Below are 24,807 nucleotides of genomic sequence, written 5' to 3' on the forward strand. Positions count from 1 at the left end.
CATGGATGATGCACTTAAACGAAAAAAACGAAGCGTGGAATGTTGGACTCTTCCTTTTTTTTTATTGTGCAGAAATTATACAAAAATTTGTAAAAGCATATACAACTCGCAACAGGTACGAAAACAAATAAAAATTCATATGAATATGTAAAGTGAAACAATTCATGCCAGGGATGGAATTACACCAATTTAAAGTAACAAAAGCTTCATAGGTCTTTCTTGCTTTTTTGTTCTTAATTTTGTCTAATGTAGTACAATATTGTGTATGTTGGACACTTCATGCACTTAACTATCGCAGCTTTAATTACGTAGCGAAGTGGGAGGGGCTATCAGACATCTTATATAATTCATACACTACATGTTTGAGTACATAGTGCATAAGTAAATAGTGTATGAGTGCATATAGTGTATATTAGCTTGTATATATGAGCCAACATGAGGGTTTGTTTGTAAAGTACAGAAATTAATTAATCCGAACATTAGCTAAGTGTTCAACATTCACCTTAGTCACCTCAACTGTTTAGGACAATTAATTAGGTACACAAATTAGCTGGATAATAATAGAAGCTCCATATCATAGTCTTAATAAGATAAACCAGGTCACAGAAAATGAAGACTTTAAATAGGCTGTGTGAGCTTTTAAAGGATTTATATGTGCATTTGGATTTGTTTTGTGTTCCTAATGAACACGAGTAGACTTAAAAACAGACAACAACAAAAACTAATTTGTTTATTTATTTACTTTTGTCTTTTTCTCTTTGAGTATTTCTTTTTCGATTTAAAGAAAAGGTAATGAAAGTTAATAGTTATTCATTCTCTCTCTCTCTCAAAATATAATGGATTTCTCATCCAAATACACATACACACACACAAATTATTCTTAAAAGTCTTAAACCTGGTTTCACAGACAGGGTTTAGACTAAACCAGAATTAGGCAATAGTTCAATTAGGACATTTATAAAAAAAAAACATGCCTCAGAAAAATACATTAGGCCTACAGGTATGCATCTTGAGACATAACAAGGGCACTGACAAATTTTTAGATCAATCAGTGCAAATTAGTTTCAGTTGAAACCGCTCAGACTAACATTTTAGTCTGGGACTAGGCTTTAACCTTGTCTGTGGAACCAGTAGCCTAGTTGTCAATCAACTCTTACCATCATAACTATGGTTTATTAAAATGATATAATCCTTTCAGTAAATATCTTTTTTATTTATTATTCAATTTATCCGTAGATCTTCGATATTGAGCTCTATAATTTTGATTTTGTTTTAAGCTTTTTCAGCTTTATATTTTTAGCTTAATCCAAACAAAAAAAAAAATGAATGAAAAAAAGTCAATGAAATTCATGGGAGGAAAAGTGTATTGTATCTCCACATTCGCAGTTCCCTCCCGGTAGTTTGGGATGAACCGGGTGTTCCAGGCTGTGCAGAGATCCCGCACGAGCGAGCGACGCCAGCAGCGACGCGACACGCGCAGGAATCATGGACGCCCCGCGCCACACCGCCCCTCTCTGAGCTCTTCGCTGTCCTCACGCCCGTGGTGCTGAAATCAGCCTCGACCCGACAGCAATGTAACGGCAATGAGACAAAGACACCGGCAGCCCGACGAACAGACCGATAATGGACGATGATTTGTTTCAGTTAAGACAGCTCCCGTGAGTCTGCTTTCATCACGTTTCTTTCATCCGCACGCGACCTTAGCCACCACGCAAACACTCTCTTTCCTTCACTTAAGCCCTTTTAGTGATCTACTAGAATGTGCTGTCCACAATGTGACATTGATATTTACGCAACTTCTTTGAAAAATCACTGCTTACATAACCTAGATGTAGGCTGATGTAGAATATTATGCAATGTATGGAGTGGCAAAGGTGTAGGCTACGTTTGGTAAACAGATCAAGTAGATTAAACGGGCTATGTGTTTTAAAGCAGCTATGTTGTGTTGCATAGACTATTTTCCTCGTCCATTGATTCATTTGCATTGCACATGACGATACCATTGAATATACCTATATAACAGAGGTTATATATGGATTATTGGGTTTTTTCGTACATCGCAGTTTCTGCCATGATCACTTTGAAAGGTATTAAAATATTTTTACACGATAACATTTTGAATTTGACTAATAGAAAAATGTTAAATCCTGTTTGTGACTTTTTAGGTTGTTCATACTAAACGATTTTTAAATTATTTCTGTGGAAGGCCTTCTTAACCCATACAAGACCTTTTCAAAATTATAAACTGAAATGTTGCTTAAATCAAAGATTAAAAATATGTTAACCCAAGGTTAAGTGAAAACCCTCTTAATAATATATATATATATATATATATATATATATATATATATATATATATATATATATATGTATATGTATATGTATATATATATAAAATATATATTAGAAAAACAGTTTAAATTTAATTGTAAAGGTATGTGTATTGTCCTGTTTAATGTAATTTTATTTTCATCATAAAGTAATATTTTATTTTTATTTTGAATTACATATATGTAATTAATTAATTAATTTTTTTTTTTTTTTTTTTTTTTGTTAAATCTAATACAATTTTAAACTTTATATGGTAAGGTAACTTTTATTCTCATCGGAGCTATATACACCTGAGTTTTTTCAGTATGCATTTCAAACTTATCCCCAAATAATGGATTTTTTTTTTTTCACTCAAAAACTAAAATGAAATGAACAAGTTGACAAAAAAATTGAATAAAAGATTTGACAATTAAATAGCATAATGGGAGATTTGCAAGCAATTTTCAGGGGCCGATCTATTGGTGGCAAAGGGTGCCAACTGCCATCCTAAGAAAAAGCATTGCCACCCCATGTCCTGTGCAACCCCAGATTTACCCCAGAATAAAATAGAAATGTAAGTAGGGTTTTTATGGTATTTTAGCAGCTGCGCTTTAATATGATGACATAAAAAAAAGATGTACAGCAAAAGTCTGCTCACACTGTGTAGTCAACTTCATGGAGACTCTTTACAAACGGCTTTTGGTCAGTCAGAAACACACAGCACAATGTATCTGGGTAGCCCAATTCACAAAAAAAATTAGTTGTTTTCAATTATTATAAAGCTACACAATTATTTTTCGCAATACTTCTCATCGTTTATTTTGACTTGCATCATGTTATCCTCATAAATATTGCTGGCACCTGGATTCTCAGAGTCTCAAAAAAAAAAAGAGATCTGGATCACAGAAAATAAAAGCATAGCTGGGTAAGAAATTTAATTTTAATTGGAATTTAAAAAAGCTTGCACTTGCAGGTTAGGGGCTATTTTGTGTGTTCTGCTGGCCTTCCCTTATGCCTACAGACATTTCTACTTCTATTTCCACTAGAGGGAGCCATAATCTTACTGGAGGGGCACAGGATAAACTACATTTTAATTCCAACCTTTTCTATCAGTTGCCAGCTCTTTGAATGCAAATAAATGCATATATTTAGTTTATTTGTATATGTAGTATGGTGCACTGAAATATAGTTTTATATAATTAGTGTACAGTGAAATCTATCAAATGTAGATCATTAAATATTTATTTATTAATACAACATTTTCAAGTTGCTAGACATTATTAAATATTATGATTAATGTTTATGATTAATATTGGTATCCATTTAAAATTAAGAGACAATTTTACTTCTTTTTCTTTTTTACATATATTTATGCCCCATGGTTCGGCACGCATGTGTTTCTCGGATTAGGTTTAATTATCGAGTGAAAGTTTATCATTTGCACGTTTTGTCATACCAGTTTACACATTCACGAAATTTAACTCGCGCGCTGTTGTTTGTGCTCAGCCGAATTGATTCCTCTTTCACATTCACACAAAGTTATAAAGTTAAAATACCCGTTTTGGCAAGTATTCTAGTAAACACTGTCGATTATGTCTAAAGTAAACTTAAATGGCTGAAAAAGAAACCGAATGTGTGTGTCAGTATTAGGTCTGTGCATTGGTCTTAAAGAGACAGCAACCAATAAATACCGGTTTCTGTCTGCTAATCAAATAACGCCACAGCTCTAACAAAGATGCATCTGTATTTAACTGTTATCTGAAAAATTATCTGATCCATGCCTCAAAATCTGTAATATGTGACCCTGGACCTCAAGTCACTGGGGTATATTGTATTTTATCAGTTGTATTGGTCAAAATTGTTGATTTTTCTTTTATGCCAAGAATCATTAGAATATTAAGTAAAGATCATGTTCTATGAACATATTTTGTAAATTTCCTACCATAAATGTATAAAAACATAGTTTTTGATTAGTAATATGCATAGCTAAGAATTAATTTGGTCAACTTCAAAGGTGATTTTCTCAGTATTTAGATTTTTTTTGCACCCTCAGATTCCAGATTTTCAAATAGTTACATTTTGTGGTCCATGGTCAAATATGATCTGAACCATGAGGTGTGTGATCCATTGCACCCCTATAGAAAAGTAAGATATCAGTAGTTTGTTTGTTTTTGTGTGTTTTTTTCTGATTCGAAAAAAATAACCAATCCATGACTCAAAATCCGTAATGTGATCTGAACCATGAGTTTTGTGATCCATTTTATATTATGTATATATATATATATATATTATGATCACATCGCTTATGACAGAATACATGTTAATAGGGCTATTTCTGACTTCTCCTTTAAATAGTAAGTTTTTTTTTTTTTTTTTTCTGAAAGTCAGTTGCCCTTTTTGGCAGCTGTTTGTTGATGTAACCTGTTCAATCAAACCCTAACTTTCAGTGAAGAGTCTAGATGGACTTTCCTGTATAAACCACATCATGAGATTCATTTCAGTGAATGGTGTATGACTGTTTTAAATGGAATAAGATCAGTCATGAACAGCAAAACATCTTGGTCTCAGTCTTGATTGATCACCCAGTCCATCAGTGGCATCTTAACAAGACAGTGCAAGTTACAAACAAATGGAAATCTATCCTTGTGTGTCATTGATAATCTTTGTTGCAGTAAAGGTCTTTCCACTGATGCAAAGAAGAGTTCTGAATAATCAGACTGCTTATGCTGATGTTATTCCTGTGCTGCTGATGCTTGGCAGTAGGCCCAGTCGCCATCTGATGGTGTGCAGAAATCAGAATGGCAGCGTTCTTAATTGTTGATGTAGAGCTTGATTCAGCTGGTCTTTTCCATGCTTTATGGAAATAATACAGAGGAAAGAGTCACAAACACAATTCTTTCATAGGATTTTCTTTATGTTTGCAGGAGCCCAGGTCTGTGCTGTCATTAAAATCATTGCTAATTTGAGAAGATTTATGATCTTCATCTTGTTTTTTATTTGTTTATTTTAATGCTCCCAGAGACACGTTTGTCTCTGCTGAGCATGGAGAGGTCATCTGTTTAATTACACAGCTGCTCATGAAAGCTTTATTGCTCATAGTGTCGCTGTGAGCATTGCAATTACAGTAATTAAAACACTGGATATCTCTGTGCTCCTCTTATTTACTGCTCCCTGATCCAATCGGTCTTCATAGATGTGAGGATATTTGTATAGTAAAAATCCCCCCTGACTACTGCTAGAGCATCTGTTGTTGTTTTCTTTCAACTGCAGTTTTCATTCAGTGAGAAAATTCTTGTCAGCCAGTTGCCCCATAAAGGCTGTGGGTTGTGAGTCACAGTTTCAAACATTACTCCACTGTCTCTTCACACATCATCACAACATGCTAGCATTCTCTTGTGCTTTCTTTCCAGGCATTGCACAAACAAGCTCTCTCATCACCTTGGCAACAGGCTTTTATTATGTGCATCATTCTGTCCTGTGCACATTGCAGCTGTATCCCACATACAGATGCTTGTTCTGTCAAGGGATATATTTTAGCATGCCACGTTACAATAAACAGCATATATTGGCTGGATGGTGTGTAGGCACATGCAAAGGCATTGCTAAATTAAACCTTTATTCAGTGTGTTGGAGCCATTCATATAAATATAGCACTTCAGAAATATGTCAATCTGAATCTTCTAATTGATTCTGATATCTGTCTGCCTGTTTTTCTCTCTGACAGAGTGGTGAAGTTCCGGCGTACAGGTGAAAGCACTCGCTCAGAGGATGAATATTGCAGCAGGGAAGAGGCTTTGCAGATGGATGGAGGACGGACGGATATGGAGTCTGTTTCCCTGGCTGATGGTGCTCCGGTTCCTCGGGAGTTTGCCAACCCCACTGATGGTATGATTAGCCAATAAATATTGGTTACTGATCACTAGTTAATTTTTTGTTAGAAAAGGTGTTTAGTTTCTTTCTAAATGTTTGCGATGAGTGGGCGGGGCCGAGAGCCATGGGAGGGAAGCGAGGCCGGTGGAGTGAAAGTGTAATGAGCGACACTAGCACCACTCACCGGTCTCGAGTCCCACGCAGGAGCTCCGGATGGATAAAAGGAGGAGTGACAACAATGAAAGATGAGAGAGGACCAGGCCTGGACTATTTATTTTGTCATTTATGCAGCAGTTGTCCGTGAGTTTAACCTGTCCGTTTATTTGTTTATTAAAGTTTTATTTTTAAATATTCGCCGATTCCCGCCTCCTCCTTCCAGATCTCCTAACTTTGTTATCATTAATCAATTAAAAGTTGAAAAACAAATTGTATGTAGTTTATTCATTTAATCGATTTTTCTTTTGTTAATTAAAGCTGTAATAAAACAATAATAGTAAAAAAAATCTAATGAAAATTTGAAATGCAACTAACTTAATTCAAATGTTTAAACTGAAGAACTAAAATGACTAAAACTGAAGTAAAAATTAATTCAACAGAAATATAGTACATAAAATAGAAGTAGAAACATAGAACTACATAAAATTACTGAAACTTAAATTAAAATTAAAAATGCAATAATAAGAGCTAATGACAAAATGATACTTGAGCATGTTAAATGGTTTCTATATACAGGACTGTTGAATTAATTATCAGACAGCTCACTGAACATCTTTAAGGCTAAACTACTCTCCATATGTTGCTCGTTCAACAGATACCTTCATGGTTGAGGATGCAGTGGAAGCCATTGGCTTCGGGACATTCCAGTGGAAACTATCCATCCTTACTGGACTTTCATGGGTAACAAAACTTAAACAAAATGCACTGAGGGAACAATTGTTGTATCATCACAGCACTCTATAATTACAATTAAATTGACCTTGGGTTCCAGTAAGACATTGTATAAATTAAACATTTTATTTACAAATTAATAAGCTGTAAATCTTTAGCTAATTCTGTTAGTCAGATGGAGTAGCTGCTATATTTGTTTCCATATTGCCGATGGCTGAATTTGTGTGCAGATGGCCGATGCCATGGAGATGATGATCCTCAGTATATTGGCCCCTCAACTGCACTGTGAGTGGGCACTGCTCAGCTGGGAGGTGGCACTGCTAACTTCGGTACTGTACACTATTCCTGGGGTCAATAATGACTTTCCTCATGCTTTTTAGAACGTTTGGAAGTAGTATTGGTTTTCTAGATCCTTCCTAAATGTGTTTGCCTGAATAACCACATTGATGTGTATGTAATGTGGAGATTCTACCCTTCTCTGAAACAGGTAGTGTTTATTGGAATGATGATCAGTTCTTCATTATGGGGCAACATATCTGATAAATATGGGAGAAAAACAGTGAGTATGTAAATTAAAGTGAAGTATGTGCATGTCCAATGGCACAAATGTGATTTATATTCACTGTGCACCAGCGGGGAATGATTAAAGATGTGTGTGTTTTTGGTAGGGTTTGAAGATGAGTGTATTTTGGACCTTGTTTTATGGCCTCCTCAGTGCGTTTGCACCTATATATGGATGGATCCTGTTCCTCAGAGCTCTGGTGGGCTTTGGCATTGGAGGGGCTCCACAATCGTGAGTATGACACAGATCTAAATACACACACAAAGGTTTAGAAGTTTGGGGTTGATGGGATTTTTGAAAGCTTGAAAGTCTTATTTCATCAAGGCTGCATTTGATTAAAAAAATACTGTAAAACAGTCATATTGTGAAATATTTACATTTAAACTCTATTTTACTACATCCTGTGAGAGTAAATCAAATGCTGGTGCTATGCGTTGGTAAATTTGGTGGATTTAACATTTCTTGTAATTATCAACTTGAGAATAGTTGTGTTACTCAAAATATTTGTGGATATATTTGTTCTTTTTTTTTTACGATTTACTGAATAAAAAAAAAAGTAAAAGAACAGCATTTATTTAAAAATAAAAATTTTTAAAGCGATGTAAAAAAATATTTAATGCATCCTTGCTAAATAACATTTGAATGATAGTGTACAAGCATCAATTTAATTATGGTAAGGAGAATTGCAAGGTGTTACCCTAACATTTAAGGTTATTTTCATTTGTATGTTGTCCTTTACAATTTGCCAGTTTTAATAACAATATCACTGAATAATTAGAGACTTATAGCAAACTTGTGGTCTCTCCTTTAAGAGTAACATTGTATGCTGAGTTTCTCCCCATGCGGTCCAGAGCCACTTGCATTCTGTTGATTGAGGTAATATTCTATTCTATTCTATTCTATTCTATTCTATTCTATTCTATTCTATTCTATTCTATTCTATTCTTAAATACGGATATCATAGCCCTGATTGATTAAATAGTTTCAGTTATAAATTGAACCAAAACATGGAGATTGTCATAACTGTGATATTGTGTGGATTTAGTCTAAATCTCTTTGAAATCTCTTTCTCTCTGATCTGCTGTAGATCTTCTGGGCTTTGGGTACAGTATTTGAAGTGCTCCTGGCTATTTTGGTGATGCCAACCTTAGGCTGGCGCTGGCTGCTGGCCTTCTCCACCATTCCACTCTTCATTTTTGCTTTTCTTTGCTTTGTAAGTGTTCTAAAATAGCACTTTTGTTGTTTCATTTTGAGCTAGATATGAATTATATATCGGTGTGAGCGATATATTGTCTAAACAAAAGTCTAAGCAAAATGTCAAATGCACATCAACAGTGGCTGCCGGAGAGCGCTCGTTATGATGTCCTGACAGGAAATAAAGAGAAGGCTTTAAACACACTCAAACGCATTGCTACAGAGAATAATGTCCCCATGCCGCTGGGAAAACTCATAGCAGCCAGACAGGTAAAATACCCGTTAAATATACTTGTGTATATTACTTTATTTATATAATTTATGCCATTTATGGCTTTTTTTTTACTTGATCTTAATTTTTTGAAAAACCATTAAACACTTCTTATAATATAGTAGTGTTGAATCTGCATTGGTGTGTGAAAGTTTTCATGCAAAAATTATGATGCATAAATTATTTTTATGAATTATGATTATGAGTTGTTTAAAATCTTTGGAATGAAAAAATGCATACATACATACATACGAATCAACTTAAACTACATGTTCATGTTTTTTTCTATACCAAACTATTAGATAATATTATTTATACTACTTCTATTATTATTCTTTTGACCTTTCTATTCATCAAAGAATTCTGAAAAAAAATAATAATAATGGTTTCATGGTTTCTGCAAAAATATAAAGTATTAAAACCCTTTTCAGCATTGATGATAATAAGAAGTGTTTCGCTGAAAACTGGAGTAATGGCTGCTGGATTCAGCTTTGCTATCATAGGAATAAATTACTTTTTTAAAATATATTAAAATAGAAAAAATTATTTTAATTTTATATAATATGATCTAATAATAATATTTCACAATATTACCATATTTATTCTCTCTCTATCTCTCTCTCTCTTTATCCATTTTGACATATTTTATCTCCCCTTATTTTGGGTATAATTGTTATTTTCTGTGTTCAGGAGGACAGGGGGAAAATTCAAGATCTTTTCTCTCCACATTTCCGTTTGACTACTATTCTGCTCTGGTTCATATGGTAAGATGGTCATACAAATTCCTATTAATTACCGTGTTAGCTCTTATTCAATCACCTGTCTGCATTCTTCATGTAGATGTCTACTACTAAATCTTAAAAAGGATGTTTTGTTCCCCTAAGATTTTTGTCACATCTATCTCTTTTGTTTCACAATTTCACTCAGATATTTCACAGTGTTTTGTTCTGGCTGCTTTCATTCATATTCAGTTTATTATGTGCTTTCTGTTACAGGTTCTCTAATGCATTCTCATATTATGGCGTGGTTTTGCTGACCACTGCACTTTTCCAGGAGGGAGGCGCCTGTGGTCGTGAGTGAAAGCTATTGTGTGTGTAAAAACAGACTGGAGTATAGTGAGAAAATAGGGGCTATGTAAAGAATAGAATATCACATTATTCAACATATGTTGTATACTGTACAATTTAACCTGTATGCTGCTTAATTGTTTTTAAATAGTATATAAACCAGTGTGTTTCATATAATTTCACTCCAGAAGAATCAAAACCATACAAAACCAAGGTATTCTGTGTGCATACATTGGGATCGCTGTGATTTTGCCAAGTATACATGTTGCTGCATCAACATGTTTTGATGATCCTGGATCAAAATTATTGTCCAAGAATATAGACTTAACCCAATCCCTAAACCTAAAACTAACCCTAACCATCATTTATTCCTAAAATCAGTGGGAAAGGATAGCTGATTAACAAGGGTGTAGAATCCTAATTGTAAGCCTTAAACAGATATTTCCTGAAAAGTTATATCTCAGTTCATATTGGTTGATTGGAGTGTTTTTTCAGGATCAAAAGGGAGGTTGATCAGGAACATGTTGTACTTTTGAAATCACGTTCACCATACATTGGTCTTGTGTCTCCCCCTAGAGGCGAAGGGCAGTAAAATGGAGCCAGGTTGCAGTTTGGAGTGCAAATATCTGAATTCAGATGATTACAAAGACCTTCTATGGACCACACTTTCTGAGTTTCCTGGTATACATTTGTATTTTAATGCAATTAAATTAAAATAATAAAACATTTACCCACTCTCCAAGATAGAAGGTCGAAGGTAGTTAAGTTTGGATGTAAGTTTGTTTCTTTATCAGAACAGATTTGGAGGAATTAAGCATTATGTCACTTGCTCACCAATGGATCCTCGTCACTGAATGGGTGCCATCAGAATGAGAGATGAAACAGCTGATAAAAGCATCACAATAATCCACATGACTCAAGTTCATCAGTTAATGTATTTTGAAGTGAAAAGCATCTTTAAGTTGTCTTGTCTGAATCAGGAGAGAAATATGCACAGATCAAACACAATTAAAAAGCAAAAACAGTCCAAAACAATTCTAAACAGAAGTCAGTGTAATCTGAGATGACTGGAATCGTGTGGATTAATTGTGCATTTTTGTGATATTTTTTACCCAGTGTTTGGACTGTCATTCTAACGGCACCCATTCACTGCAGAGGATCCATTGGTGAGTAAGTGATGCAGTGCTAAATTTCTTTGAATCTGTTCCAATGAAGAAAAAACGAATCTACATTTCGGGAAAAAAAATGTTTGGGTGAACTTTAACATCTCATTTTTAAATAACGTATGGCAGGCAAAAAAAAAAAATGTGACTAACTTATTGATTGATGCATCACAGGCCTGCTGGTGACCCTGTGGGCGATTGATCGATTAGGGAGAAGGATGACTATGGCACTGTGTTTCTTTGTCTTCTCTCTCTGCATTGTGCCACTCTACGCCTGTGTGGGAAGGTCAGAAAGCACATCTATTACTGTCTTTTTTTTAGTGCATTCAAGCCTTTTTTAATTGCATATGTGACCATACTGTGAATAACTACATTCCCTATATTGCAGGACTTCTTTGACAGTATTTATATTCATTGCAAGGGCTTTCATTGCTGGAGGTTTCCAGGCTGCATATGTGTACACTCCTGAGGTAAGAACTCTTTTTCAGTTCCTTTCAGTTGTTTAATTTTTTTTTTTTTTGGAAGAACTGAGGCTCAAAGGAAAGCTCTTATCATTATTTGCAGTCAAAGGAATATGTAATAGAAACAAAGGAAAATGTGACACTCAGATAAATTGAAAGGAGAGTAAAGCCTGTAGACTGTCAGTGTAATGTGAAATGTTTTGCTCAAGGCATCAACTGTGCTAAAAAATGATTTTTTTTGACCAATTCCTGGCTCACTCCTACCACTAGGCAGACATTGCAACAGCTTACCTGACATAAAACAGGCCACTTTGTCACATTTTTTTTTTTTATTAATACTGGAGTTCATCTCCAGATACAGGACTGGAGGGCTGAATATTATGTATAGTGTCTGTAGGTTGTCTTTGTTGTAAATGCCATTAAGGTCATTTTATTCCATACCATAGTAGTTGTAGGTACTAACCTGAGGCAGTTTTTTTTAACTACATTAATCTTTGTCTGTGATATTTAACTGGTTTTGAAAGTGTTTACAGCATGATAGCAGTGAAGTGAAGTAATAGATCCATGTAGGTCATGTAGGTCCATTCACTAACCTCCCTGTGGTTATGTAATAGTTCAATGTTCAATGAGAAGATCACCCAAATCACTCATTATCTCTCTCTCTCTCTCTCTGTGTCTTTTGCAGGTTTATCCCACAGCAACGAGGGCACTGGGTTTGGGCACCAGCAGTGGGATGGCTCGGGTTGGAGCGCTCATCACACCATTTGTGGCACAGGTGTGGAAACAATAACCAGGAACTTACTATTCAATAACTGTTCATATCTGTGTAAATGTTTTCAGAAATTATGGTTCATTAGTAAGTTAGTAAGTTTGTACATAAAATGATTTCAAATTCACGGGTGGGAAAATACTAAAACCAACTTAAACCACATATTTGAGTTCACATTTTGGTATATACGAAACTTTAAGATACTATTATTTATTCTATTATACTATATTATTCTTTTGAACAAATGGTTTCTGTAAAATATTAAGCAGCACAACCATTTTCAGCAGTAATACTAAGAAATGATTCTTGAGCACCAAATTATCCTATTAGAATGATTTCTGAAGGATCGTGTGCCAAACTATTTGCTATTTGCTTTGACACAACCAATATTGTGTAAAGCACTATATAAATAAAGTTGACTTGACTCTGAAAACTGGAGTAATGGCTGTTGAAAATTCAGGTTTACCAATCTAGGAATAAATTACATTTTTCAATACATGAAAATAGAAAACTTAAATTCTAATAGTGTTATGCAATAGTGTTCCTGTAGCTCAATTGGTAGAGCATTGTGCTATCAAGTGCAAGGTTGGGGGTTCGATTCCCTGGGAACACATGATAGGTAAAAATTGATAGCCTGAATGCACTGTAAGTCGCTTTGGATAAAAGCATCTGCTAAATGTAATTTAATTTTAATTTAATTTACTGTTTTTACTGTATTTTTGATTTAAAAAAATGAAATCTTGGTGAACATAAGAGATCTTTGCTTCCTTCTTCAAGGTGATGCTGGAATCCTCTGTGTACCTGACTCTGTCAGTGTACTGTTGCTGCGGTCTGCTGGCTGCTATTGCTTCCTGTGCCCTGCCCATAGAGACCATAGGACGAGGCCTCCAGGAGTCCAGTCACAGAGAGTGGGGTCAGGAGATGATGGGACGGGCCTCAGAGCACAGCCCTGGAGGGATTCCACATTCCAGCTCTGGATCACAGGACTAAGGCACACTACATGTAGGTTTGGAAAGACATAGTAGAAGAAAGTGTTCTTAGTTTGAAGTGGGGAATCTTTTCTGTAAAAAAAAGCAATGTGTGTCCACAAAAGAATAGCAGATTTAATGATTTTAAGAACTGCTTGGTTTTGTCAGTCCATTAATGACACATTCCTCCACCAAAGGTTGCAAGGTTTCTTTTTATAAACCTCTGGACCAGACAATTAGAGTGGAATAGATTCACATCACATAATACTCCCCTTTTACCTTATTCCACAAGGAAGTACAACAGGAAATGGGTTGAAAATGGATCTAAGTATTACAAATTGCATTATGCAGTTTAACACATGAAATCGCTCTCACATGTTGTAAGGATCTGATGAGCATTTGAACAATGAAAGATTTGAACCTGAAGTCTAGAAGTTGAAAGATAGTGCAGGACAATGTGTGTCTGCAACAGGTTTAGACTGACAGTGAGAAGAAAGAGAATGTTTTATTATTTTTATTTTTTTAAGAAGGCCTTTGGGAGAGTCATGACAACTTTAATCTATTGATTGAAAGAAAGACAGGATGCTGCTATAAATCAGACATTGTGCACCGGTTTGTGGTGCTATACTTCTTTTTGTTTTTAAAGAACCATTTACCATACTTAATTGTTAATTGTTATGGTTAATTGTTAGCCATTCACAGTTTTGGACTTTCATTGACACCAGTGATGTATCTAGTGGACACCAAAGTCTTCATTTCACTCCACTCAGCACTTGAGAGCACCTCTCTATCCTCTCACCGGCTGCCAACTACAGTCCCTCTTATAAAGTGTATAAACTCCAGTTGATCCCTTATAATCAGGCATATCAAAGGTTATTGGATAATTATAATCTTAAAATACAGCTCAATAAGAATAAAACAATAGCAAGTGGCTTTCAACAGTACAGGCCTTTGGGACCAATATATTTTATGACTGTCTGTTCTAGCACATCAGCTTCCAAGTACATTTTTCAAACAATGGCTTGCATCAGAACACACAACTTGAACATTTAGCAACAACTTGTTTTTGTTTTGTTTTTCAGCACAACCGCTCAATTCTATATTCAGTTATTTCTGCCTTTTCAACTGTAAAGTGGGTATGTGTGTGGCATGATGGGAAGTGTGCAGTTGTTCATGAGAGTGCAGAGAGTTGCCCGTCTTTTGTGATATAGTGCCGTGTTTTGTGTCTTTGTGCACAGATCTCTTGCCACTGCACTGGATGTACATGTATGATAACAATAAATCATGCTTCAAGCAAATTGCGTTGTATTTTTGAGCACTGAGCATTGTGTTAGCAGCGTAAAAGGTTTTGGGTTCAATTCCCAGGCAACACACATACTGATTAAAAAAATGTATTGCCTGAATGCACTGTAAGTCGCTTTGGATAAAAGCGTCTGCCAAATGCATAAATGTAAATATGTATCCTTATTCTATATTAGAGCAGATAAATGTAGACAAACGTATTCCATTCTAGAGATTCATTAACTCTTGAAATCTGTATGACCATGGTTATTAGATTAGCGAGAATCAACTTGATAGATAACATTATCCAGAGGCATAGATCTATTAGAGACGTGATTTAGAGTGTGCTAGCAGGCCTTTCTGCTCCAGGATCTGACCAAAGAGACGAGCAGCTTCCTCAGCACATCCACGATGGATGGTCAGTCCAAAACCTCCATGTCCATAGTTATGAATCACCTGAGGTGAAAGAAAACAACACGGTGTTTGAAAGATTTATCATGAACCCCAAAAGGGACATGATGGTGGAAAAATAGATTTTTTTTGCATTTGCTTGTGCAACCTTAATGTTTGCTTAAAAATATTTTGCATTTACTTGGAACACTTTTATTTGTGCTTTTAAAACTTGCAAAACTTTACACCATGTGGATGTGTACGTTATTGCTCACACCGCATCATGCTAGAAGCAGTCTTTTTCATAATTTTGTGTCAGTATCAGAATCAATCCTTGCAAAGTATTAATATATTTTTACATCTCATATTTTTCCAATACCAGTTTTGTAAGCAAATGCTAAAATTTTGCAATTGAATTCAATGGTTCCTGGGGGAAAGCAAAAGTTTTGCAAGCGAAGGCAAATGCTCTGCAATATATTTTTTTCCTTACATCTCATATTTTTCCAATAGCATGTCCATTTAGGGGCTATTAATGTATTAATCATCCATTATCTTGGCTGTTGATACTGATAGCAATCTTTCTTTATTGAAAAGATGGCATCAGATCTCAAGTGTAATGATCATTATACTCGCCTCAAACGACATCGGTCCAGATCGTATGGTCTCTTTCTCCAGTCTAACTTTACTGCGTGTGGGCCTGAGACCAGTCCAATCCTCTACTATCCGCGCATGCTAGTGAAAAAAAAAAAAAAAAAGAGATCCAATCCACTCATGCCACTCAAACAATCACTAATTTAGGAAGGCTAAATGGCTGAAGCTACCTGTAGACTGGGCTCAAGCTTGCAGGCAGCTTCCCAGATTCCTTCATGGTCCACAGAACAGTTCTGCAGATTCCAGTTTCCGACTTGGAAAACTCCACCCACAGTGACTAAACGACTCCTGCAGACACATTATTACCAGAGGTAATGTACATCACTGCTAAGACAACACTATTTGCACCTCATTATAAACACAACAATGCTTGAGTAATTACGTATTATTTTAGTATTACATACTATAACAGTATTTATTCATATTTTAATTTAGCTTTTATATTTTCAGTGTACTTTTTAATTTTAGTTCGAATTTAGCAATGTTATGCACCTTTGTCATTTTATTTATTTATATTTATATTTTTTACTTCAGTTTATTTTTTAGCTTTAGTAATTTTTGTACATCTCAGCTAGATGCCAATCCAACATTTCTAATGTTTAAGTTTAAGTTTTTTATCTACTGTTATATTTTATTTTATTTCAATTACTAGAAAAACAATACAGTGTCATTATAAAGAGGCTCACCCAGGAATTATGTATGGTGAGTTATAAACTCCTGATGAGGAATCATGTGTGATGACCCAGTGTTTCAACCAGGGAGCGTCTACCTGTTGATATGAAAAGCATTAGATCAAAACAGTTCCCTGTTAAAGGTTTATGCCTGATCGACTTTTATTCGCTAAACCTGACCTTGATGATCTGTCCTCTGCCCGGCTGGAGCTCAGGATCAGGCTGAAGGTCTCCTGATCGGACACCGGAACAGTTGATGATAACATCAGCACCACTGTCTGCCAGCTGGAGTCCATTTTTGAGGACATTACAAATACACACATTTTATGATTAAAATGAACAGTTTACATGAAGCAAGCAGAATCTCAACATTAATTAAATTAAATTAGTGAATCAGCTTAGTATTAGTTAACCAGATGCTACACTTTTCTGAATTGTTTAACAATAAAGCTAACAAGTACACTACCGTTCAAAAGCTTGGGCTAGCTAAGACTTTTTTTTATAAGTCTCTTATGGTCACAAAGGCTGCATTTATTTGATCTAAAATACAGTAAAAGCTGTAATGTTATAACAATATTATTATTGTAATATTATTACAAAATAACTGTTTTTATATATATTAACAACTATTTAAATACATGTTAAAATTTAATTTATCTTTGACGAAATGCTAAATTTTCAGCAGTCATTAGTCCATTCTTCAGTGTCACATGATCCTTCAGAAATCACTTTTTTTTTCATTTTTTACTTTAATGTATTCAGTTTAATGTGATCGATTTAATGTGTTTTAGATCATTTGAATGATCATCACTGAATGATTTCTTTCAAAAAATATTTAAATAAACAGCAGTGTAAATTTTAAGATGCTGAACTTTAAAATTTCAAAAGATAAATGAAAAAGGAATTGCTCAGACCTCTTTAAATGAACCGATCTTCCTCTGATAAAACTTGACCTTTCTTTGTCTTAACCTGCAGAAATCAGAAAAGTGACCAAGGTGTCAAAGATACTGTTAATCATTGTTAGACCAGAAAAGATTCAAACTGTAAATGAGTAACACATCCACAACAGATTTCACATGACTATATAAATGCACCATGGTTATTCTGATGTGTATACAGTAAAACAATAGGATACGAACATGCAGGTAAAAATTTGGACACACACATACACACACATCTATGCATGTAGAAGATGTGTAGACACATATACATAAGCCTAAAAATCTGAAATATTACTTATTGATCTTAAATTAAATCTCTTATCTGAAAAAAATGTAACACTTTCCAAGCTTAAATTACATTTTGAATTTCAGATTTCACTGTGGACTTTTGAACTCCATTGTACAGTATATTCAATTCTATTTCATTCCAATTCTTTAGATTAGATTAGATAACAGGAATCTCGCACCAGTCCATAAGCCAGGGCAGGTATGTTTTCCCTTCAATCATGAGAGCAGTGTTGAACCACCCAAAACTGAAAAGACAAAGTGAAATGCAAAAGTGAAACAATATTGCATTCACAAATCCATTTCATGATCAAATCCATTTAAAGTCATTCATTTTGATTCCAAACCTACAACTATCAAAGGGTAAAACAACAAAATTGATTCTGAAAATAAGTCTTCAGCATCAAATTACAGAAATAACTTGTGATGGGATGCAGGTGATAAGTACCTGTATCCTGGGAACATGTCTAGTTCACGTTGAGTCAGCTGACGAAAGCCCAACACAGCATCTTTAAATGAAGGGTCCTGTTTGAGGGGAGCAGAGAAATTGCAGTCATTTTCACAATTCTCTGCAGTTTAAAGTGGACGTTAAGGCCTTTTGATTCTGACCAGTTTTGTTATTTTTTTATTCAGCTATACAGTAATGTTCATTATGCTCTGTTCTGCACTTTCAAACATGCCCTGCACTGGACTTGTGGAGTGCAAGAACATCATTCAGTCAAGAAGAATTGTTATTCTATAAATAAGGGCCTACAGTCAGAGACCAAATTGTGAAATCATTTACCTGACTATATACTACAGTATGCTCTATGTATCAGAATACGCAGTTTATTACACACCACTCTGTAGATGATAACATGGAAAGCTAATGTTCTCACCGGCAGGTGTTCAGTGCACAGATTGTAGCCAGACTGGAGAAAGATTCCCATTCTCACAGAATCTGGAGAGCTGAGGCAACTTAGTAGATACTGAAACGTCTCTTTGTTCCATTTACTGAGAAAAAGGAAATAAAACATTCTACTTGCTGCTATAGAATATAGAGCATCCTGGGTACTTCAGGATAATTGAGAAACATAAGGATGTGCTTCCACTGATTTACTGACACAGATTCCACACAAATAAAAGCTCACGTTTCTTGCACATTCCCCTTGTCATAGAGATATGGCTGCCAGAGTCCAGCTGCCCCGTCACTGGTGGTGAGTGGAGTGAAGACATCAGCATACACCTCTATGGTGAGAGGGGCGATCCTGTCGTGGAAGTGCTGGTAGATGCTCTGAGCAGTGGAGAGGCCGATGACCCCCGCTCCAATGATGCACACCCTCATCTCTGCTAACTAAATGCAAGTGTAAATATGAATGCAGGGTTGTTTATTAAATATCGTAATGTTGCCAACTGATTGGATAAGAATTTTAGCACAAACTTGTGTATTTTGAATCATCCACCAGTGAATACATAATGCTGCCATATGTTTGCATTGTCATGAAAAATGCAAAATTTATTTAATTAAGTCTTATGTTCATTTAAAATTCCATATGGACACAATTACGTTAACATGCATAATGAGGTTAAATATGGAAGCATATGGGTAGCATTATTCAATTTGGGATGTAATATGCAAAATGACAATGCAATATGTAAAATGGCAATGCATTTCTGTATTTACATTTACATTTTCCAATACATTTGTGCAACGTTTGGTGCAAAATGAAAATGAAAATTAAATTACATAATTTTCATTTGCCATTTACTACACCAGTTTTAAAATGTAAAATGAATATTAATTTTAACGCTTTATAAGTTGCAAAATGAAAATGAAAATGTATTACAGAAATGATTAGATATGTCTAACATGTTAAAGCAAAAACTGTGGCAAAATGATCATTTAAATGCTATTTTTCTTAATTGCATTAACACTCACAGTCAAGACACTTACGATTGCATTTTCATTCGGTGTCCCGCAATGAATGTAGCAAAACTCAATGTGCACATTGAAAATGCATTCCGAGCCGATCACGTGTCCCCGCCCTCGCGCCACGTCAATCATTGTGTGAACAAGGCGGGGCTTGCAGAAGGTCAGAGACTCAAGTCTCAAGAAGAGGATTCAATCAAGTGAGACAACATGGATAAGACAGTTGGTCCGTGTATGTTTTGATCATTTCGGTTTATGGCTTCAATATTTCATTCGGACTTGTGGGCGGAGCTGAAACGCTGCTTTCATCTGATTGGTCGAATCGGATCGGTTTTCATCTGACAGCCTTCAGCTCGGTCTTGTCATTCTTTCAGGCAGAATAAGAGTCAGTGCGAGTGAAGCACTGAAATGTCTGAAACTACGCTCACTGTTAATTAGCATAATATTTGAATCAGATGTAGCTGGGCACATAATTCGTGCTGCTGAGACCTGCAAATTAGTTCTAGGTTGTAGTATTGTATGAATATTGTCCCACTGATAAATACAGTGCAAATAGTTCTGTCCCTTTGGATAACAGTGAAGTGGAAATTAAAATCAATAATAGACTGAACAGTTCCATGTCTGTAACATTTACCACTCTCATCTTTTAAGTCATAAGGCACTAGGTATGTGTGTGTGTGACATTAATAAATAATTGTAAAAATGAATATAGTTACATTTCTAAATAAAAATAGTAAAATTAGCTCTATGCTGCTCAGTGCTCCTGTAGCCTACCCAGAGCGCCCTCTCGCGGCTGTAGACGGCAATGTTTTCTCTTGGTCTTGAATAAATGTGACATATAGTCCAGTGCGACTTATATATGTTTTTTTCCTCTTCATGACGTATTTTTGGACTGATGCAACTTATACCGAAAAATACAGTTAACATTATTATTATTATTATTTATTATGAGAGTAATTGACACAGACTAGAACTTTAATGTTTCACCCAATTCAGCTCATATCTTTAGACTCGTCCGACTCGTGTTGCTTGTATAACTGGCCAGACTTACCTTCCCAAAAAATCCTATTTAATTTTATTTCATAAATTTAACTATATTTATTTCCACTTTACTGTTATCCAAAGGGACAGAACTATTTGCACTGTTTTTATCAGTGGGACAATATTCATACAATACTACAACCTAGAAATAATTTGCAGGTCTCAGCAGCACGAATTATGTGCCCAGCTATATCTGATTCAAATATTATGCTAATTAACAGTGAGCGTAGTTTCAGACATTTCAGCTGAAGGCTGTCAGATGAAAACCGATCCGATTCGACCAATCAGATGAAAGCAGCGTTTCAGCTCCGCCCACAAGTCCGAATGAAATATTGAAGCCATAAACCGAAATGATCAAAACATACGAGAAGGGTCTTGAAACATACACGGACCAACTGTCTTATCCATGTTGTCTCACTTGATTGAATCCTCTTCTTGAGACTTGAGTCTCTGACCTTCTGCAAGCCCCGCCTTGTTCACACAATGATTGACGTGGCGCGAGGGCGGGGACACGTGATCGGCTCGGAATGCATTTTCAATGTGCACATTGAGTTTTGCTACATTCATTGCGGGACACCGAATGAAAATGCAATCGTAAGTGTCTTGACTGTGAGTGTTAATGCAATTAAGAAAAATAGCATTTAAATGATCATTTTGCCACAGTTTTTGCTTTAACATGTTAGACATATCTAATCATTTCTGTAATACATTTTCATTTTAATTTTGCAACTTATAAAGCGTTAAAATTAATATTCATTTTACATATTAAAACTGGTGTAGTAAATGGCAAATGAAAATTATGTAATTTAATTTTCATTTTCATTTTGCACCAAACGTTGCACAAATGTATTGGAAAATGTAAATGTAAATACAGAAATGCATTGCCATTTTACATATTGCATTGTCATTTTGCATATTACATCCCAAATTGAATAATGCTACCCATATGCTTCCATAGTTAAAGAGCTTGAGTTGTTTTTATTAGTATAATTTTTGTGAGCTTTTAAATATTTTTAAGCTAAAGCTTAATAGGTAATGCATTGCATGTAATGCCAAGCTTGAATGAATCCATATGTTACATTTATGCACTTGGCAGAATTGCATTCCATTGTATTTAGGTCAGTTTGATAAAAAGACAGTTTCACTTACCAAACTTTTTTGTCTTGTTAACTTCAAAAAGAGATCGACGTTGTCCTAAACACGTTCTTATCTTCTCTCTTGCAAGAACAGTCTTATTAAGCAATGTAACGATAGGACGCAAAACTTAAAAATTAACTTTTTCCCTCATTACGTAACTTCAACTGTGACGTTGAGGTGGCGCTATTCCTGAGTTGTACGCCTTCCAAAAATGCTCTGTATGATGGATGCTGAATGCTAGTCTTACATGGTATAACTAGTAATATTAGTTTGCTAGTATGCTATTCTTAATTCAGCCATAGAAAATTCATCGTTTTGATTCATCTTAGTGATTCGAATCTGTTTAATTTGTTCACCAAAAAGAGTCGCTTGTGGTACATCGTTACTCCAGTAGGTGTCAGTAAGTCGTTTTATACCACCAGTGCAATCTGTGTTATTCTGGGTATTTGTGAAATCTTATCAAAACACGCCACTTTCACATAGATGCCAGCAGAAACTTTATAATAATCTTTTTATTATTATTATTATTATTCTAGCAGTTGTAACCTGAGCAATTGTTCCTATGTGTCCAGACTTCAGAGAGATTATTGCATGTCTTGCAATTTTATGTTTGTCTGCGTACATATAGATTATGTATTTATAAAACTGCAGATTTATTTATTCATGTGTATTTATTTATTGGGCTCAAGTGCATGTTTAAAATGATTAATAGGTTCAGTTGATTCACAGGTTGTGCAGATTTATCTGGAGCTGGATAATAAAAACCTTGCAATGTTGAAACAATACTGTATATTTTGAATGCTGAACGTTTTTTGTTCATCCGAAGGATGGTGCTTTTTGACAGTATAGAGTCCCTGTCACTACACTGGGGTGCTAGGACCAACACAGACCTCAAGGTGAGCACCCCTGCTGGCCTCATTAACACCTCTTAGCAGCAACCTAGTTTTCCCAGAAGGTCTCCCATCCAGGTACTGACAAGCTCAACCCTGCTTAGCTTCAGTGGCCAACCAGTCTTGGGCTACAGGGTGATATGGCTGCTTTCCTCTATTTACTGAATACCCATTTTAGATTTTTATTAGTATTTTATTACTTAAATACAAATATTAATCACAGCAAAGGTCTCTCACTCACCTTCTTAAAATCTGCAAGTTGCCATGATGTAGGCTCCTGAACAGATTTACAGAGATTTTGTATTTGATAGTTATGCAGTTAGGCCGAGTGTTAATAATTTAAACTAATTTAATCCCATATACAGTACATAACACAGATTAGAACACACACACACACACACACAAACACACACACATACTGTAAAAAACTGTATATTCTATCGTCCTTAACTAACCCTACACCTAAACCTACCCCTAACAGGATACTTTGTGCATTTTAACAATAATAAAAAAAAACTTTGTTTTCAATACCAGTTTTACAAATGATGATGTCCCCAAAGGGAGGTTATCGGAGATTTATTCAGGTTAAGCTCACTTTTGGGTTCAAATTTGTCCCAAAATATGGTTAAGTGGGTACAGACACACACAATGAGGGGGTGGATAAATAAGCTATGTAAATTAATTTCTAATACCCAATGTTACGTGGACACTTAATTTACTATAAAACAGGAACCTTAAAACTAAAACAGAAACCATAGACCCAAATATTTTATTCAGAGGTAAAAAAGAAAACATACGTTTGTCATGAAAATATTTTATTAGCACTTTGTACCAAGTAGTCAAATGCATGTAAAGCACTGGGCAACATATCATACTCAGCTACCCAGATAAAAAAAAAAGAAAACGTTTGAGCAAAGAGTTTTCCTTTGAAAAAGCAGATCGAGTTTGTTTGCAAAATACTGGATTTGTTTGTTTAATTATGGCACATAATTCGCTCCATATTATGAATGAAGTGCTAATGTAGCCTACAGTAAAACAGCTCATTCAACCTGAAGAACCTGGAGGTGTATTGAGCTTAAAATATGACATTTTTTTAATTGTGTAAATTTTAATCATTGACAAGTGTTATTTAACAAAACCGAATATTCTGTGACATTTAACATAGTTTTAGATTATTATTTTTTTTACTTGAATATTGAACATTTGAAAATTAACTGGGTTTTATAGACGTATTTTCAAACAGCATTTTTTTCCCTGAATTCTTGGTCTATAGACTTAAAGACATTTTTGGTGTATTTGGTGTAATGAAATGTGTTTATGCTGTTTTTTTTTTTTAAAAAAAAACATTATTTTCCACATACGTACATTATTATTTTTACTCTTTGCCCCACCTTTCTGAAACATGTCGTTTTCTACAAAGCTCATTAGTCTGAAAACTGTGGTATGCTCTGATTGGCCGTCTATTCAGTGTGTTGTTTTTTGCCAAATGCCAATGGATGTAACATTACTCTGTGGTCAGATGCGGAGCAATTGCTGTACCATACTGAGATACAGTTCTAGATTGTTGATGGCACACCACACAGCCAGGTGCTGCACCTCCTCCCTGTAGGCTGACTCCTCCTCATCCTTGATCAGACCTACCACCGTGGTTTCATCTGCAAATTTGATTATGATGTTGGAGCCATAAAAAGGAACGCAGTCATGTGTGAAGAGGGAGTACAGAAGAGGGCTCAGTACGCAGCCCTGTGGTGTTCAGGGTGATGATAGAGGATGAGAGGTTATCTAACTTAACAGACTGAGGTCTGTTAGTCAGAAAATCTACAATCCAGTTGCAGATGGGTGTGCTGATTCCAAGCTGGCTGAGCTTGGGGATCAGGTTGGAGGGGATTACTGTATTAAATGCAGAACTGAAGTCTGTGAACAGCATTCTCACTTGTGCGTTTTGACTGTCCAGGTGGGTGAGGGCAGAGTGAAGTTCCATTGAGATGGCATCCTCTGTTGACCTATTGCAGAGTACTGTAAACATCTGATGTGGAGAGTGTGAGAGGCAGTTCACTGGGTTGATGCTTAGCTTTGAGTGAGATCTCC

At 35.3% G+C, this 24,807-nt stretch overlaps 2 protein-coding genes across 4 annotated transcripts; one reads left to right on the forward strand and one right to left on the reverse strand.

Annotated features, from left to right (window-relative positions):
- LOC113072313 (synaptic vesicle 2-related protein-like) lies at positions 1–14,571 on the forward strand. Of its 2 annotated transcripts, XM_026245324.1 has the most exons (17): positions 1–115; positions 1,387–1,658; positions 6,035–6,195; positions 6,992–7,077; positions 7,299–7,397; positions 7,556–7,627; positions 7,737–7,861; positions 8,443–8,506; positions 8,718–8,843; positions 8,966–9,094; positions 9,786–9,859; positions 10,091–10,167; positions 10,739–10,843; positions 11,500–11,611; positions 11,714–11,795; positions 12,472–12,561; positions 13,333–14,571. In XM_026245324.1, exons 2-17 carry the CDS (start codon positions 1,624–1,626, stop codon positions 13,543–13,545), a joined length of 1,650 nt encoding a protein of 549 aa, XP_026101109.1. In that variant the 5' UTR covers positions 1–115; positions 1,387–1,623; the 3' UTR covers positions 13,546–14,571. The 2 variants fall into 2 exon arrangements, with proteins under 2 accessions (XP_026101109.1, XP_026101110.1); XM_026245325.1 differs by lacking the exon at positions 1–115 and having other exon boundaries at positions 1,346–1,658.
- Positions 14,374–22,000, reverse strand: LOC113072315 (D-amino-acid oxidase-like). 2 transcript variants are annotated; one of them, XM_026245328.1, is made up of 11 exons: positions 21,842–22,000; positions 18,873–19,075; positions 18,621–18,735; positions 18,191–18,267; positions 17,925–17,990; positions 17,431–17,485; positions 16,697–16,801; positions 16,532–16,614; positions 16,016–16,133; positions 15,828–15,926; positions 14,374–15,260 (listed from the first exon to the last, which is right to left on the reverse strand). In XM_026245328.1, the coding sequence occupies exons 2-11, from the start codon at positions 19,064–19,066 to the stop codon at positions 15,129–15,131; spliced, it is 1,044 nt and encodes a 347-aa protein (XP_026101113.1). In that variant the 5' UTR covers positions 19,067–19,075; positions 21,842–22,000; the 3' UTR covers positions 14,374–15,128. The 2 variants fall into 2 exon arrangements, with proteins under 2 accessions (XP_026101113.1, XP_026101114.1); XM_026245329.1 differs by lacking the exon at positions 21,842–22,000 and adding an exon at positions 19,676–19,707.
- Between the last annotated feature and the right edge of the window lie 2,807 nt (positions 22,001–24,807).

Source organism: Carassius auratus, unplaced genomic scaffold (assembly GCF_003368295.1).
Source record: "Carassius auratus strain Wakin unplaced genomic scaffold, ASM336829v1 scaf_tig00008770, whole genome shotgun sequence".
NCBI lineage: Eukaryota > Metazoa > Chordata > Actinopteri > Cypriniformes > Cyprinidae > Carassius > Carassius auratus.

Bases quoted from the DNA above. Each gene is read 5' to 3' on its own strand.
- LOC113072315 (XM_026245328.1), bottom strand. From the start codon at position 19,066: ATGAGGGTGTGCATCATTGGAGCGGGGGTCATCGGCCTCTCCACTGCT. The intron at 16,802-17,430 runs GTCTGAGCAATT...AATGGACTCCAG, and splicing joins AGATCGGTTCATTTAAAGAG to CTGGCAGACAGTGGTGCTGA. The intron at 16,134-16,531 runs GTGAGCCTCTTT...ATGTGTCTGCAG, and splicing joins TCACCATACATAATTCCTGG to GAGTCGTTTAGTCACTGTGG.
- LOC113072313 (XM_026245324.1), top strand. From the start codon at position 1,624: ATGGACGATGATTTGTTTCAGTTAAGACAGCTCCC. The intron at 7,078-7,298 runs GTAACAAAACTT...ATTTGTGTGCAG, and splicing joins TCCTTACTGGACTTTCATGG to ATGGCCGATGCCATGGAGAT. The intron at 11,796-12,471 runs GTAAGAACTCTT...TGTCTTTTGCAG, and splicing joins CATATGTGTACACTCCTGAG to GTTTATCCCACAGCAACGAG.